This window comes from Echiichthys vipera (genome assembly GCF_963691815.1).
Source record: "Echiichthys vipera genome assembly, chromosome: 1".
NCBI lineage: Eukaryota > Metazoa > Chordata > Actinopteri > Perciformes > Trachinidae > Echiichthys > Echiichthys vipera.
In genome coordinates, this window is record NC_139826.1 from 19,586,729 (window position 1) to 19,603,057 (window position 16,329).

The 16,329-nt window shown below is 42.8% G+C and overlaps 2 protein-coding genes across 3 annotated transcripts; both read left to right on the forward strand.

Moving 5' to 3' along the window:
- Nucleotides 1–3,794: 3,794 nt before the first annotated feature.
- On the forward strand, nucleotides 3,795–7,905 carry acta1b (actin alpha 1, skeletal muscle b). Its single transcript, XM_083918233.1, is given in 8 exon segments — nucleotides 3,795–3,939; nucleotides 4,857–4,993; nucleotides 5,524–5,803; nucleotides 5,806–5,847; nucleotides 6,210–6,371; nucleotides 6,763–6,954; nucleotides 7,083–7,264; nucleotides 7,408–7,905. Coding segments are annotated over 7 exon segments (1,131 nt in total). The 5' UTR covers nucleotides 3,795–3,939; nucleotides 4,857–4,864; the 3' UTR covers nucleotides 7,552–7,905.
- A 1,159-nt stretch (nucleotides 7,906–9,064) lies between these two features.
- ccsapb (centriole, cilia and spindle-associated protein b) lies at nucleotides 9,065–16,262 on the forward strand. Of its 2 annotated transcripts, none has more exons than XM_083912949.1 (5): nucleotides 9,065–9,135; nucleotides 10,577–10,959; nucleotides 11,455–11,541; nucleotides 12,872–13,092; nucleotides 13,193–16,262. In XM_083912949.1, exons 2-5 carry the CDS (start codon nucleotides 10,596–10,598, stop codon nucleotides 13,373–13,375), a joined length of 855 nt encoding a protein of 284 aa, XP_083769075.1. In that variant the 5' UTR covers nucleotides 9,065–9,135; nucleotides 10,577–10,595; the 3' UTR covers nucleotides 13,376–16,262. The 2 variants fall into 2 exon arrangements, with proteins under 2 accessions (XP_083769075.1, XP_083769076.1); XM_083912950.1 differs by lacking the exon at nucleotides 9,065–9,135 and adding an exon at nucleotides 9,230–9,370.
- The last annotated feature ends 67 nt before the right edge of the window (nucleotides 16,263–16,329 follow it).

Genomic DNA, 16,329 nt, shown 5'->3' on the forward strand with positions numbered 1-16,329 from the left:
GTCACTTGAAAAAACACCACACAAAGCCTTATTTATTCATAAGATGGGAAAATAAATATCAAAATAATTCATACAATAAGAAAAAAAAAACATCTTTATTAGTCCATGCTGCATTTTGGTGAAGCTCGACCACGCCACACCACCATGGATGGTTGGAGACCGTGCAGAGGTTTACTGATGGAAGGTCTTCCGTCTCTTTAAGGAGATTTAGCATTATTAAAGTAGCACTGACTGTCATTATGAGACATCCCTCCGCTTTAAATCAGGATGCACTTCACAGGCACAATAGCATCCTATGTGTGAAAGAGAAACTTCTTCTTCTACACCCAATCAACAGGGACAGGGCATCCTACAGGAAAGTGTCCTGAAAAACATGTTGTACTACTTATCAAAGCAAACCTCCACTCAAAAAATATTATGTCTCAAAATAAAAAAACAGTTTGAATGCACATTTGGACACCAGGCTATTGTTTTAAGACAAACTTGGGGGAAAAAATCTATCCCTAAAGCACTTTTACCTGTCCATTTACAATCTCCTCGGTATCAGTATCCTCAGACTTCCTTCACTGTAACACCTGAGGTAGAAAACTAATCTCCAAACATCTCCAGCAGCCTCCTGTCTGTTCTGTTCAGTATGTGCACCTCAGGAGCCTCAGTCGTTGAGCACACTGCCACACTTAAAAAGGTTGTACACTCATGTACAGCAAGTGTATTGGTTCCAGCGATTGAATGCCGAGGCTTGTGCTATTCTTACACTTTCTCTGTCACTCTGACCCTCTGTGCTCTCAGGAGAGAGACACAGAGAGTGTGTTGACTAGAATAAAAGTCTGAGTAGGTAGCAAGGTAGACAACAGACTGAGCATGCTCCTACTAAAAAAATAAAAAAAAACAGTTCACGTCTCTCTCTTTTATTTAACTGGCTAAAATGCTGTTAATGTGACCACTATAACATGTACAATTTAAAAGATACCGTACATCTAAAAAGCCCTAAAAAAGACTCTCCTTGTCCAAAGTCTCTCCTTCAGCTGGCTGGGTTACAAATCTTCTGACAGACTGAACTCATCTTTTCTGCCACCTGCTGCAGACGCCCTTTCACCTCCCTCTTTCTCCTCCCCTTCATCTAGTAGTCTTTCCAGGAGACTCCCTTGGACTCTCCTCCCCCTCGGCCCCTCTGACCTCCCTTCCCCTCATCCCTCCCCCCTCTGTCTCTCACTCCCTGACAACTGCCAGCCCCTTTACATTTTAGGCGTTTCAGGAGCCCTCAGATTCCTAAATGCTCACAACAAGTGCATAAAAGTAGCTCTACCTTGCTCTGCAGCCCCCTCCCACAACACACACACACACACACACACACACGCACACACACACGCACACACACACACACACACACACACACACACACACACACACACACACACACATGCACAGAAACAATATTCTCTGAAAACTTGCAGGGCCAATTAAGGCAACCTTACATAACCGCCCAACTAACAAGTGTGGAATGTAACTAAGTATATTTATTCAAGTCGGCCTACTGTACTTAAGAACGTGTTAGTTAAGTCTTTTATTTTTATGCTTCCTTACACTTCTAATCCACTGCATTTCAGAGGGAAATACTGTACTTATTACCCCCCCTACATTTATGTAACATTTAAAGTTACTAGTTACTTTTTACATTTAAAAAAAATGAAATATGCTTATACTCAGTAGTATGCTGAAGTATCTAAAATTGGCTCCTCTTTGACAAACTCCAACATGCAAATGCTCTTACGTGTATTCATTAGTGATAGAAAGAGAATAATATAATATTCTATAATAATATAACACTGTAAAATGGTCCATACTGCATACTGAGTACTTTTTGTACTTTTACATTTTGAATTCAGGACTTCACTTGAAACAGAGTATTTGTAGACTGTATTATATCTAATTCCACTTAATTAAGTGATGAGTACTTATTCCACCACTAAATACCAGATTAAAAATAAAGATTTAACCTTCCTTGCTTATCACTAACCTTTTTCTTCCAATCGTCCCATAAATGTGTCCACAAACCTGTGTTTACAATTTATGTCATATTCAACACTTGCAATCCATACTGAAGCTTTCTGTTGCTGCTATAAAGAGAATCCAGGTCATGAAAGGTTACATTTGAACATTTCTCTGCTCCCACATGAATCCATCTTTAGGTTATGATATGAGGTCACAATAATCAGTCATGTTTGTACCAACAATTATGACCTGCACTGTTGTAATTTATATATACGTATATTATATATATTTAACATCTAACATCTAACTTTTTGTGGCAAAAATGTTGTGAGATGAAAAAGCGCCATTGTTCCAACATCTCCTGTTATTCACCTGAAGTTCAGAGAGGCTAATCCACATTGATTTGATCTTGTTTTCTATTTTCTAGAAATTAGTTTCTATTTTTTTCTTCATAAGCTGCTTTCTGTAAAGAATCCCCAGTTGTCCCCTGGTGTCATTAGAGTTGTCTCTCTCCTCCGGGCCCCTGCTCCTGTCATTTACCAAATCAAGCCCAATTTCCGCCTTTACCTTTTAAGATGTATCTGCCCTTTTCTCTACACTTCTCCCTGTTTTTCTGTCATTCCTCACTTAGTTTGAGTTTAGTTAAAGCTCCTTGGCACCTCCTTTCCAGTGCCTCATGCCACAACACACACAAACATCCATGTGCAGTGCATGCATGAACACACACTCTGTTCCTCTCTCACACATGAAGGCAGACACATTCACACATGCACACGTTCACTAGCTCCCCTCCTCCATTGGAGTTATAATTAATCCAACTGCTCCAGTGACAGAGCAGCGTAACCCCTGCAGATAAGGTTTCAGCTGTCGGCTGTTTTCAGTGGACACCGACAAACCTGTGTGAATATCAGGACACGTGGGCTGCAGAACAGCACCGTTTGAATTAAACCGATCATTAAAGTGTTTGTGGAAATAAGGTTTTTATTGGCAAGTGTTGCATAGTTCAGAAAATAGATGCCAGTGTCTCTTGATGTGGAGGAACACGGTCTTCTGTGCACACTCATCAATCATCTGAGTGATGTTTATCACAAGATGTACATTAATATTATGCTGAAGATGGAGACAAATACACTGACTATGTATAGATGCATAAAATGCCTCCTGTTTTCATGACTCCATATCAGGCTGCAGCATTTAATGCAATCAATTACAAATAGTCTATTTAAAATGTTATAATTACAATGTCATGGCTGGAATAATAAAGCAGTATATTTAACTGTTTACACACCAAATGTTTGTTCATAGCTTTTTCAAATGATTTAGAGCTCTCCTGATCACCATAATGTGAATTGATCTCTTAATTGGCTCTCTCGGGCTGCAGCACCGTTCCTGGTTGACCTGTCACTTTGGCTCCTGGCTCTGTCTCTCTATCTCTCTCTCTGAAGTCTAAATCTGTTCAGATGAGGGCAGCATTTTCCCATTTTAAGGCTGGATGAGGCCTATAGCAGCAAATCGGTAACCGTGGTTGGTAGCAACTGGCGTCTCCCCTAGAAAACCCCCACTGAACCGCGCGCTCCTTTTACGGACCTCGAGGTGGGACCGCGAGGCTCGATGGGAGGTCAGAGCGACAGTTCCATATATGGCACGCGCTCTCTCCTCGTCGGGGGCGCGCAGCGTCCGTTCGGACCCTCTCCTCAAACCTAATGGATGGAGCCCCCTCCTTCCCTGCGCGAGGCGCGCCTCCTTGCTGCACCCCCCATCCGCCCCCTCACCCTCGGCCTGTCAGCATCCTAATATGGCAGAGGGCCGGGATGGGGGCCAGTGCTGAGGTTTGTGAATGGTGGAGGTTGGGTATATAAGGTGGACAGGCAGCAGGGAAGATTGTAGCTGGTTCAGCAAGAGCACTGTTGGGTCTTTCTCTCCAAGCCGCAGACACTCCCCCCTAAGGTAAGACCCTGTGAGGACTCCTGAAGCCACACATCCAGGTTGGGACACCCGGCTAGGCCTTAACCAGATCACCACTGGAGCAGCTACTGGAGCAGAAGTTAGGCAGGATATCCAGGGACAGGACGCCTAGGACGGATACTTTTTGAGGCAACACGGGCAACTCCACTGGAGGATAGGATAGTGTAGGAGAGGTCTGATTCTGAAGGAGAAGGAAAATATTTGTAAATAGATTGTAGATTTTAGGCTGACAGACATCACAGAAACGGTGCTGGACAGGAGAAGCTCTAATCTGAACGATCAGGTCTGGATAAATTGATAGATAACGCAGATACAGTAGACTGATTGATTGACTTCAGCATCTTCATAGGTGTAAAACTGAATCCTGAAAATGTGCTGATGCAGGAAGAGGCAAACTTTCAGACCAGAATGTATTTTACCTGAGACAAAATGAGAGAGGGGGAGAATGGTTGTAGATTATCTGAATTTTAGCACAACTTGTGATTGAAGGGGAGTTTAGAATAATAGAGATAAAGAAACAGATCATCAGTCGAGACACGTCAAAATATACATGTCTGAAGGAGAACAGCCGTGTAAATTCCGTATTGTTCACTTCAAATGTGATGCTATAGGCGTATACAGGCGTATACGCCATGCGTAATGGCCTGGTGTCAGTGTGCCAAGGATACCTTTAGCGCAAAGCATGGTCTTGATCATGCGTTAGTATATTCCAATAACTTTATCTCCAGTAAATATTTTTTTTAATCTTCTAGTCTTCACAACTAAGACAGGTGTGAGCTTGCGGGAAACAAACGGTTGAACCAAAGTTTTAGATCGGAAGTCTTATTTCTGCAGTATTTATCGCCATGTGGATTGGATTTTTAGTGGGCTGAGCTCTTTCTCCTCCTCCTCTCTTACAGAAGCCATCATGTGTGACGACGAGGAGACTACCGCCCTTGTGTGCGACAACGGCTCCGGCCTTGTGAAGGCTGGCTTCGCCGGAGACGATGCCCCCAGGGCCGTCTTCCCCTCCATCGTCGGCCGCCCCCGTCACCAGGTAAACAGCAGATACAATCTCCATACAACAGTAGGAGAGACTTACTGGGAGGCTGATATCAGGTTATGACAAAACAAATTTTAACAATAATTGTAATAACTACACCTTAGCCAATATATCCAATACAATTTGATTTACACTAATTACGCACATAAAACGCCAACGCCGTTTTTTCCAAGCGGTTACTCGCTCTTTTGGAGTGAAAAACATATTTAATTGAGATTTCAATATTTTGGGGTTTTGTGCAGTTAGATGATTATGTGACAACAGCGAGCCATTATGTATCTTGAATCACACCACCAGCAATGTGGCCTTTAACTCTTTGCGACTAAATTAGTCACAGATGTCACACAATTGCTCTCTGTCTGTCTCTGTGACTGCGCTGTTATTTGGCACACATTTACGCAATGGCCAACATGCCTTTTGCATCACACAGTAAAGACTTTAATCTGGCCAGAAGAAGGTCATACCTCCGTTTGGATTATTTGACATAACCTTTTGATTATCTCGCCCTCTCCTCCCCACTTTAGGGTGTCATGGTCGGTATGGGTCAGAAGGACTCCTACGTCGGCGACGAGGCCCAGAGCAAGAGGGGTATCCTGACTCTGAAGTACCCCATCGAGCACGGTATCATCACCAACTGGGACGACATGGAGAAGATCTGGCATCACACCTTCTACAACGAGCTGAGAGTTGCCCCCGAGGAGCACCCCACCCTGCTCACAGAAGCCCCCCTGAACCCCAAGGCCAACAGAGAGAAGATGACCCAGATCATGTTTGAGACCTTCAACGTCCCCGCCATGTATGTGGCCATCAGGCTGTGCTGTCCCTGTACGCTTCCGGCCGTACCACCGGTAGATTAATAACAACAAACTTACATCACACACACGAGCTCCTAATAAACACAAAAGGAGACATGCACCTTAAATGAAGATTATAATGTAATTTACAAATGTATCTGATATAATTATATAAAAATCACAACACATAATATTAACTGAGCTAATTCCCAATTGTGCCCATTTTGCGCACAACTTTAACGCACAGTCAGACAGCCCTTTTGGGACTGTCTCTTTTGTTGTATACATATCCAGTGTGTATTTGTAAATTTTTCTGTAATTACCCATTTAAGCCGCACTTTTACGCACAAAACTGAAACTTCTAAGGACTTTTTGTCGCCAGGACTTTACTAAACTCTCGCCTTGCCTCTCTCCAGGTATTGTGCTGGATGCTGGTGATGGTGTGACCCACAACGTCCCAGTCTATGAGGGTTACGCCCTGCCCCACGCCATCATGCGTCTGGACCTGGCTGGTCGCGATCTGACCGACTACCTGATGAAGATCCTGACTGAGCGTGGCTACTCCTTCGTGACCACCGGTGAGGAACTCGGCCTACTCTAACAACAAAGCACCTGAGAGAAAGAAACAAACAAACCATCCACCTAGACCAGCTTTTACGCATACACATAACTATTATCATAACTTTATATTTTACTTTACAAGCAAATTTGGAACAGTTTGCTACACAGCAACTAAACTTGATAACATTCTGACAAATCACTTTAAATGACTAAAATGTATCATCAGACAGAGGAAAGGGATGCTGCTGTGTGTTTAAGAAAAGCAAACAATAATTGATTTCAGCTTCACGCATTTCTGTAACTCGTAGTTCAGCCCACTTAATCAGTCTGCCATTGCGCACACGGTGTCTGTTGTCTGGTCAATGTTTGTCACTCTGGACAAAATCTCATCAACTTGTCCCCCAACAGCTGAGCGTGAGATTGTGCGTGACATCAAGGAGAAGCTTTGCTATGTGGCTCTGGACTTCGAGAACGAGATGGCCACCGCTGCCTCCTCCTCCTCCCTGGAGAAGAGCTACGAGCTTCCCGACGGTCAGGTCATCACCATCGGAAACGAGAGGTTCCGTTGCCCCGAGACCCTCTTCCAGCCTTCCTTCATCGGTACGTCATCCTCCTTAATTTCCTCTCTTATTACGTACAGCACTGGAGATACCGTTCCAAACTAGATACCCCAAATTTTATTTGGCATACATTTACGCAAATAACACTTGTCCCTCTCACCTGACCAGGTATGGAGTCTGCTGGTATTCATGAGACTGCCTACAACAGCATCATGAAGTGCGATATTGACATCCGTAAGGATCTGTACGCCAACAATGTGCTCTCCGGTGGTACCACCATGTACCCTGGTATTGCTGACCGTATGCAGAAGGAGATCACTGCTCTGGCCCCCAGCACCATGAAGATCAAGGTAAATATTATGACAACAAAAACATTACAATGGACCCCTAAACATTTTACGCATAAATTGATAATTACGCACGTGAATCTGAACAAATGCCTGAAGCACTGGCACTTTACTGACCCCTTTTTCTCTCCCTCCCTCTCCTCCAGATCATTGCCCCTCCCGAGAGGAAGTACTCCGTCTGGATCGGTGGCTCCATCCTGGCTTCCCTGTCCACCTTCCAGCAGATGTGGATCTCCAAGCAGGAGTACGACGAGGCAGGCCCCAGCATTGTCCACAGGAAGTGCTTCTAAATCCTCCACCTTCGTCTCCAGCTTCTCCAGCTTCTCCATCATTTACACCACCAGCTTATATCTGGAGATCAAGCGAACAGGAGGATCGACCGCCGCGGCACCGCAACACTCTGCTGTCAATGGACTGTCTGCCTGCGCTGTTGACATTATGCATTTTTTTATTCTTTTAAAATGTGCATATTTTGTAGCTGTTTGTTGTCTGTGTTGCACGGAGAAAGGCTGTGAAAATCCAACACTGAACCATGCATCCACCCAAAAACTTTAATAAAAAAATTAAGAACAACATGTTGCCCAACACATGTGAATGTAAGTGTATATACATATTGATAATTTATTAAAGTCCATTATTTGGTATTTTTTGCCCCCTGACCTTGTTTTTCTAATAGTGGGAAAGGGTGAAAAACAAAAGCTTTGGGGAAAAAATTAAATAGAAATACTGGAAAGTGGACGATTTAAGGTACCATTAAAAAAAACAATAATAATTTTACCTTCTTAACCATTAATTTCATCTTAAAATTCAATATACCGAGCAAGAATTCGGGGGAGAAAGCGAGTATTAACCAAAATCATCATAACCATTAAGCCCGGGAGATTTGATTGAGTCATCTAACCAATTAAGCACACCTATATGACACACACCCCATAAACCATTTAACTGATCAGGTACCGGGGGGAGTTCATAGAGGTCGATAGGGGTGTCGGCATGGCTCCCGGTCATAGTTGGATGAGTGAGAGAGAGGGGGTGTCTTTCTCTGTCCCATCAGTCGCTGCTGGCTGGGTGACAGAGGTAGTGAAAGGCGACGCCTGAGAGCTCCGACAGTCGGAGTTTGACTTGCCAGGAATGCGCCTGGGCAGCAACAGCAGCTCCGCTTTAGACCGAGCGGATCAGCAGCCTGGGACACCCGACACCCGGCTCTGAATCCCGTTGAGCTGCATGCCCTGCACGACCATACGCGCAGCCCCGGCCCCCGGCCACCCAGACCATCTTTAGGCAAAACCAGACCCCGTGTACAGTGGGGCATCTCCGCAGCCCTACCTTATATGCATACAGGCTCACAGGTTATTATCTGGGTGTGGGGTTTGGGTGTTGGCTTAACGCACAATGGCGTGTGCTGGGCGCGTCTCAGGCGCGCACCACTGTGCCCACATCATACCTATCACCCCATTGATCCGCCTTGTCTATAATAAGACACCCTTCATGCTATTCATTTGACACCCGCATTTTAACTTAGGTAGACCTATAAAAGACCGACTTAAATGCGGATATTTATGTACAGATATGATATTTTTAAGTCATTTAACCAACAACACGTAAGCTATTCTATGTGATCAATCTGTGCATAGTTTCTACACAGGCCCACTGTCTTTTCATCATCTTCTAACATCTGATAGAAAACATTTATCACACAGATCGTTCATAAACGCCCAGACCGCATTCTTGACGTCCCGAGCCCGAGCCACCTGTTGCGCGTGTGTTTGGCTTTTTAAAAACGTCTTGAAGCGGGCGGAGCTAAGAGACGCAGCCTGTGATTACAGCAGCGCCGTGGACGCCATCTGTTCTGCTTCCGTGAAATCCGACCCAGTGTAAGTATATTTACTGTACACAAATTTAGACTCTTACAGCCCTGAATGTCTGCTGTCGAGCCTTGAACTGTTTTAGATGAGAGTCGATGAGCTGTCAGCGAGATTTCACGTTTTGGATATTTACCTGCGTGCGCTGACAGGCGATTATCGGGGCTCCACATAACCATTTGATTAATAGACGTCCACACATAACACGGACACAAATCATAGGGATAAAGCCTGATAAAGGCAACAGGTAATGTAACAATCAATGCATTGACGCTCCGTCCAAGATGATGCTTTAATACGCTTAATACGCTTATTTTGAAACATTTGGATACAGAAACGTCGTATTTGTTGCAATCGAAAATGATTCAGGATGTTATGATTTGTGGCACAACAGGTAAAAAACAAACTCGAGTGTTTTCAGTGATTACGGCTGATCTTTAATTTGGTAAACAGTCGTTAGGATCGCTGGAGCCAATCACAAGAGGCGATGACACTTACGTCATCACGCTCGAGAAACCTCTGCTGTTTACGTTTTAACCAGGTTGTAACGGTCGCTCAAATTCAAAATTCAGACATTTAAAAAACAAAATAAGGAAAACGCCAATTTAAGTTTACAGAGCAAACTGTCATAGTATATGAATATTCTCAAAATTAAACTTATTTCTCTACCCCCGGCCCACCAACTAACCGAGTGAACCCCGGGGAGAGCAAGGCTAATGGAAGGAGGCTGGGACACCAACAAAAAACACGTCTGTTGTGGTATGCATGCGCACTTACATCTGGTCTATGAAGTATTATGTTTCAGGGTTTTTACCTTGTTCTGGAAAGTAATCATACTTAATAGACCAAAGATGAAAGCATAAACATTCTAAATGTGCCCTAGTTCATTTCCTGTTGCAGTGTATGTGAAAGACATCAACTGACAGGAAGTTAACAAGGACCAAGGCTGTTGCCTAGCAATGTAATTCCATTGAAAAGGTATGAAGCACTGTTTTTGTCACTGTACTTAACCAAAGATGGAATAATAGTATTAGAACCTCTTTGACTTAACTTTGTTTGTGTTTAATTAATTATTAAAGATGTAAAAAAAAAAAAGATAATGAAAGAAAGAAACGTCCCGAGCGCACCTGAGTAAAACCATCACTTTATTTCTATCGCCATCTGCTGGAACCAACAGCGACCCTCCAGTTCCATTGCGCATGCGTCATACCTCAAAGCGCAGATATTTGTTCTTTTGGTGTCCCAGCCTCCTTCCATTAGCCTTGGGTGAGAGTAGGAAGTAGGCGGGTTCTGTTGCCTCCAGCTGCTCTGCCATTGGTTAAACTGTCCTCGCGTTATAGTTTAAATGTCTGGCGGTGATACGAGGTCACAAAGAACTGTATGTTGAAAACATTGTATTTCGTATTTGTGGGGGCTTTGTTTAAGCCTCTAACGCCGCGTTTCTCCTGTGTAGTACCCGGCTTCAGTGTAAGATGGTGACCAAGAGGATCCGCTCGGAGTACATGAAGAAGTTCAAAGACCCCAAATGGGAGACTTACACTAAGTGTTATGAGGAGATGCTGAAGTACAGACTGACCCGCAGGCTGCTGGAGCACACACACAACCCCTGGTTCTGGAGCGGGCCCGACAGTGATTCGGACTCTGGAGAGAGAAGCCCTCCCCCTCCCCCTGCCAGCAAGAACCAGGTCCGGTCCGAGACCAGCAGAGACAGACAGGAGGCCGAGCTGGAGGAGTGTGAGGGGGCGAGGGGGGACAGGCAGCAGGAGCAGAGCAGAGCCACAGGGTCTGGACCCGGGCTGCCCCTTCAAGAGCAGGACCATGGTTCTGTAGCCCATGGTAATACTTGTTATAATACTTATTGGGGTGTATGCATGTTTCTCTACTGCAGAGATCTGTAACAGGGGCTCCACAGAGTTACTGCAGGGGTCCGCCAAATTGTTTTGATAGTCTTTCCAACGTTTTTTTCTTTTCAAAAATATGTCTGGAAATATGCTTTAACATGAATACAACACATTATTAGCCACTACGGTAGCCATGCACAGATACAATTGAGCTGAAGGATTCAAAATGTATGTTTAACTTTAACTTATGATGTATAAATAAATGTATAAATATGTCAATACTGATCGTTGTAATATATTAGTACTGTATGCACCATAAAAATCTGTGTCGAGGCTTTAGGCCTAAGGGTGGCCTAAGAAATTATGATCAATATGCAACTCAATTTAATACATTATTTGCCTCATCTGTCTGTCAGCTGAGGGGTCCTTGCCCTAAAACACATTGAAGACCCCTGATCTACTGTTTCATGTGATGTCATTCACCCCTCAGACCCACAGCGTGAAGATACCAGAGACACAGGAGTAGGCCTACCAGAGGAGGAGAAAGAGGAGCAGCCTCACAGGGGAAAAGACAAAGGTAATTCAAAGTAGAAAAGTGCACACCTTGCATGAAATATGCATATAGTCCTGAGTTGGAGTCAGAATCGTGGTCAACATCGAAGAGAAAAATGAGGGTGATGACAGAGAGGCTGTGGAGAGAAAAAGCACAAACATAATATAGCAAAATTACTAAAAGCTTGAGCTAATTGTGAGCTACTGGACGCTTACACTACATAGTCTCAAAAAGGTTCATGGTTTTTATTGCAGGTCCTAATAAAAGGTACATTATTTCATCAAACAATGATTTGTCAGCTTTTTGTGGATACTACTATTTCTAAAAACTCTGTAAACCTCAAAAAACATGTCAAATACAGTATAATAAATTACAGCCTGAAATCAACAAAAACCTTGAGATTGTGACGGGGTATCAAACGTTGATCATTTTTAGTTCCTACTGAAACCTATTAAGTAGGAAAGCTGTGAGTCACTTGCTTGGTCACACTCAAGCCGTGTCTTGTCATTATTTTTAATCAGATGTTTGTTGACCACTGATGAAATGATTAGACTGGGTACGTTATTGAGCTGACGTTTTTGCACAACTGTTTAGACTTCAGAAGATTTTTGGAGAAAAACATGCTTACATACAGTACCTCATTGTGAAAAATCCTTATATTATCGGCAGTGACACGTAGGTACTTTCTGAACTAGAATCACAGAAACTCAAACGATGCTTAACTCTAGCAGAGAACATTGTGAGACAAATCAAACCAACATCAAGGAAAAATGGAACAAAACCACATCAGTGAGATTCATCAGAAACACATGTGACCTCATGGGAGTTCGACTGAGCCGTTCCCATGTCATATGGATATTGTCACAAAATTCCACAAGAAATTCTGATAATCATAAAATCAAATTGTTTTAGCGAAATGATGGAAAGACGGATACAAACTTTATTGATCCCCGAGGGGAAATTCAGAAGTCCAAGCAGCTTAAAGACATAGACACATCACACATAACATACAACATAAGCAGGGCTGTGAATTGGTTCAGGTGAGTTCAAGTGTGTTTGGTAAGGTGCAGAAAGGTTTGGCAAGACAGTGCAAGGATGAGTCAAGAGACAGGAATTAAATGCTAAATATGTGATATCTATAAATGTGTAAATAAATAAATAAGGTAATCATGTAGGCCTGTTAGAAGAGGTCTCAGCATTGCAGAGATGGATTTGAAAACAGGATATTTGAGTCAGGACTGCCTCACTATTGATTTATAAATGTTGTCGGCAGCTTAGTTTCTTTCTCTAAGGAACTTACATTTAAATCTACCAGTATTCTCTGCTTTAACCGCTTTGTCTTTTCTATTTGTAGAGAGAGACACTGGAGGACCCCGACCCAAGCAGAGTAAACCCTCCAAATACTCAAAGCAAGCATGGCGCTCCCAGCGGGTCCAGCCTGCACCGACGCGGCAACCCGGGGACGACAGTAAGGAGAGCAGACATCCTTTTGCTCTGTACGGCTCAGGAGAGAAGTACGCGGATGTGGCGAGCAGGAAGACGCACAATGTCGGCCCTGCAGCTTCAACTGTCGAGGTAATCTTTCTGTCTGTCGTTCTGCGGGTCTACACGCAACTAGCCAAGTTGTCAGCATGAACTGACAGTTTATTAGGATGTTTATTCCCCCCCTCTGCAGATCCACGAGTCGGCTCTGCGTGCCAAGACCAGGCGGCAGGTGGAGCGTCAGATCCAGACCCAGAGGACAGAGCGCCGGAGAGCAAAGTCTGCCGATCTGGACAAGGCCAGAACGTTGGTTCAACCAGAATTCAACCCCTGGCTCACTGAGTACATGCGCTCCTTCTCTGCTCGCTCCAGATAGGACAAAATACAAAAATAAAGCCATATTTGCCGTTACCACCCCTGACATGTAAATACAGAAGTAAAGTATGAGGTGGATCGATTCGTACAAAGGCTCCAAAATGTGCATCACTCTCACATTCAGGATGTAAACTGACAAAAGTGTTGAGATTGGCTGTGTGGCTCATTCCCCCGGATGATGATATCATGTGTATTAATCAATTTCACAAAAAGAACAGTTTTACAAGAGACTCTCGACAGAAAAGTTTTGAATGTAAATGTGTAATGGACCACATACAGATGTTTTGATTAGAATGAGGGGTCTGAAATGTCCCTTTAAACACTGTAAAGTTAAATGTGTCCATGTTTTTTTATACAGGGAAATCAAACAAACAGGAGTAATGAAGGCACAGGGCAAAATAATTCAGCCGCATTCTTAAAAACACTTCTGAGATCAAAAGTGAGAGCGCAAACGTGACACTTATGGAATACACATAGAGTAGGGATGCACGATATTGGATTTTTTGCCAATATCCGATATGCCGATATTTTACAGTTCATTAGAACGATAAATGATATTGATAAAGATATAAAATCCCCCCCACACACACCTAATTGCAGTGATCCTCAAGTCTCCTCTGTAGTTGAACTAACATTAGTATGCAGACTTTATTATGTTGCCACACCGGCAAATGCATGCATAAAATACAAAGCTTAAAATGATGAAATATTCATTCCTTGTTCTAAATAAAGGAAAAACACTTAAACTATTTTATAAAACATGCCATATTTATTTAGGGCTATTTCTTTTAAACAAAACAAGTAAGATACATCCTACGTATCACGTCGTGCTGTGCACATAATCCTCCCGCCGTCGGGCATTTAATCTGATGTAATCAAGGAAGCATTTGTTTATAGGTTTAATATATTGTCGTATAAAGTCAATATCGGCCGATAAGATAGCGTCCCGATATTATCGTGCATCCCTAACATAGAGACAAAATACAGTAAAATGGCTTAATCATCTTTTTGAATGTGGGTCGGTATTTTCCTATTTGTGCTGTGTACAAAGAATGGACTGACTTACAGAAATATGTCTGTTTCAGAGTTTCACAGCTGTGACCTGCTTCTTGTAGATTGAAACGGTTCATAGATTGATCCTAACTGACTTAGACTGGTTTAGATAGATAGTGAATCCCACTCTGTACTCGCAGTCAAACTCAATCTATGTGTAAAATCACAGTTCTTTGATGTGGCACATTTCCTCACTGGGGGAGCGCACGTCTGCTCCCAGGCTCCTACGTTCATCCTCTTTATAGGACACTTCTGAAACCTTTCAGAGGGCTTGATCCCCAATGTATTTGTCCCTGGGTCATTATGTTGAAACCACCCATCTACGGTTAGATTACTGATGTTATACTCTTTGAAACCTACCACTCAAACTTGTCGTCAGTTTTTCTTGACTTCACACATTGATATCTCCACAGTGGCCGAACAGATTTGTATCGTTCACCATAAACAAACAGACACAGATTGGCAGCAACAGGTGTCAATTTCTACACCAGAGTACTTCTCACAAAATTAAATTGCTGTACGGGTTTTGTCCACGTGCACCTCTCTGCACGCACAGCTCTCTGGTCCTCGTCATCTTCCTGCCCGGCCCCTGCCTCTGCCAGCTCCAGTGTTACAGTAGACATGTTATGGAGCCCTGGCAGATCAACAATCAGGCCACATGCTCACTTGTGTCCCTTAGTTGTGTTAATGTGCGTGTAGTTATTAGCTGACCTGGTGCTATCGCAGTGTGAAATTAGACGTGTGTGACGTTTAAAGCCATAGGATGACTGTGAACATTGTGTCGTTGAGGTTCTGTGAATACTGAAGTGTTTCTGTTGCGTTCACTGGTCATGGGAATCTTTCCAGCATAATATTAAAAATGAAAGTTATTTTCAAAGCATAACAATTGTCAAGGCCACATTATGTAATCATTGCTTTTACTGAATATGCTTTAGAACAAAAAGTGGAGCCATAAAAACAATGTTATTGACATTAGGCTGATGCCTAAATGACCTCAGTACATTTTGCTGATTCACTGGTGAGAGTAGCAGCATTATGGTCTGAAGCCAAATTAAACAGCACTTTGATAATTAGTCACCGTTCTGAAATAATGTTTGTACAGAACACCTTGCTACCTGTTTAGGTTTCCATGATTAAATCAGCTCTGTGCCATAAAGACTTGAGAAGTTTTTTTCTCCTTTGTACGACTGTAGTTCTCGATGTTATTGATGTGAATATTGTGCATGAAAAAGGATGGGAGGCCCGCGCTTTACATTTGGACATTTAACATTTTCTCTAAATCTTTTTTTTGTTGTTGCAAACTTTGAGTTCAGTATTACATTACTTTCAACTGTGATTCAATTATTACGTTTTTCAGTGTGTTTAAGTTAAACTGTTATATAGTTCAGACAAAAGATGGGAAATTTAGTGCAATTTTATGACAATTTAAACAATTAGACTTCAGCCATTTTTTAGTTGGGGCTCAGAAAGCAAGAGTGGAACACGATGCTTCTTTAGTAACTGAGACCAAACCTCTTCTAATACTGTGTCCTGTTTTTCTGGGTTTACTTGGTAATGTACAGTATAGCAGATCCATCCAGCCTCAATATCCCTTTACACCATCACACTGAAAAAAACAGGCGTAATGAAGAATAAGGACCAATAAGGCACCAGAAGTACTCAGGTTTTCACTGTGTAGACTGGTTACATACAAATCTAATTTAGAGTTGAACATTTTCATGACACTACATTCTTGTTTATATTTTGGGTTTTTAACTTGCGGTGTACATATTTTAAATGGTTTAGAGAAAAATACTGTTGAGGTTAAATGGTGTTGTGCAAATGAATATGAATAAATCGCCTTTCGCCCCGTCGTCTGTTCACTGTTATCTGTCCATCTCTACAGAATTGCACATTTTATTC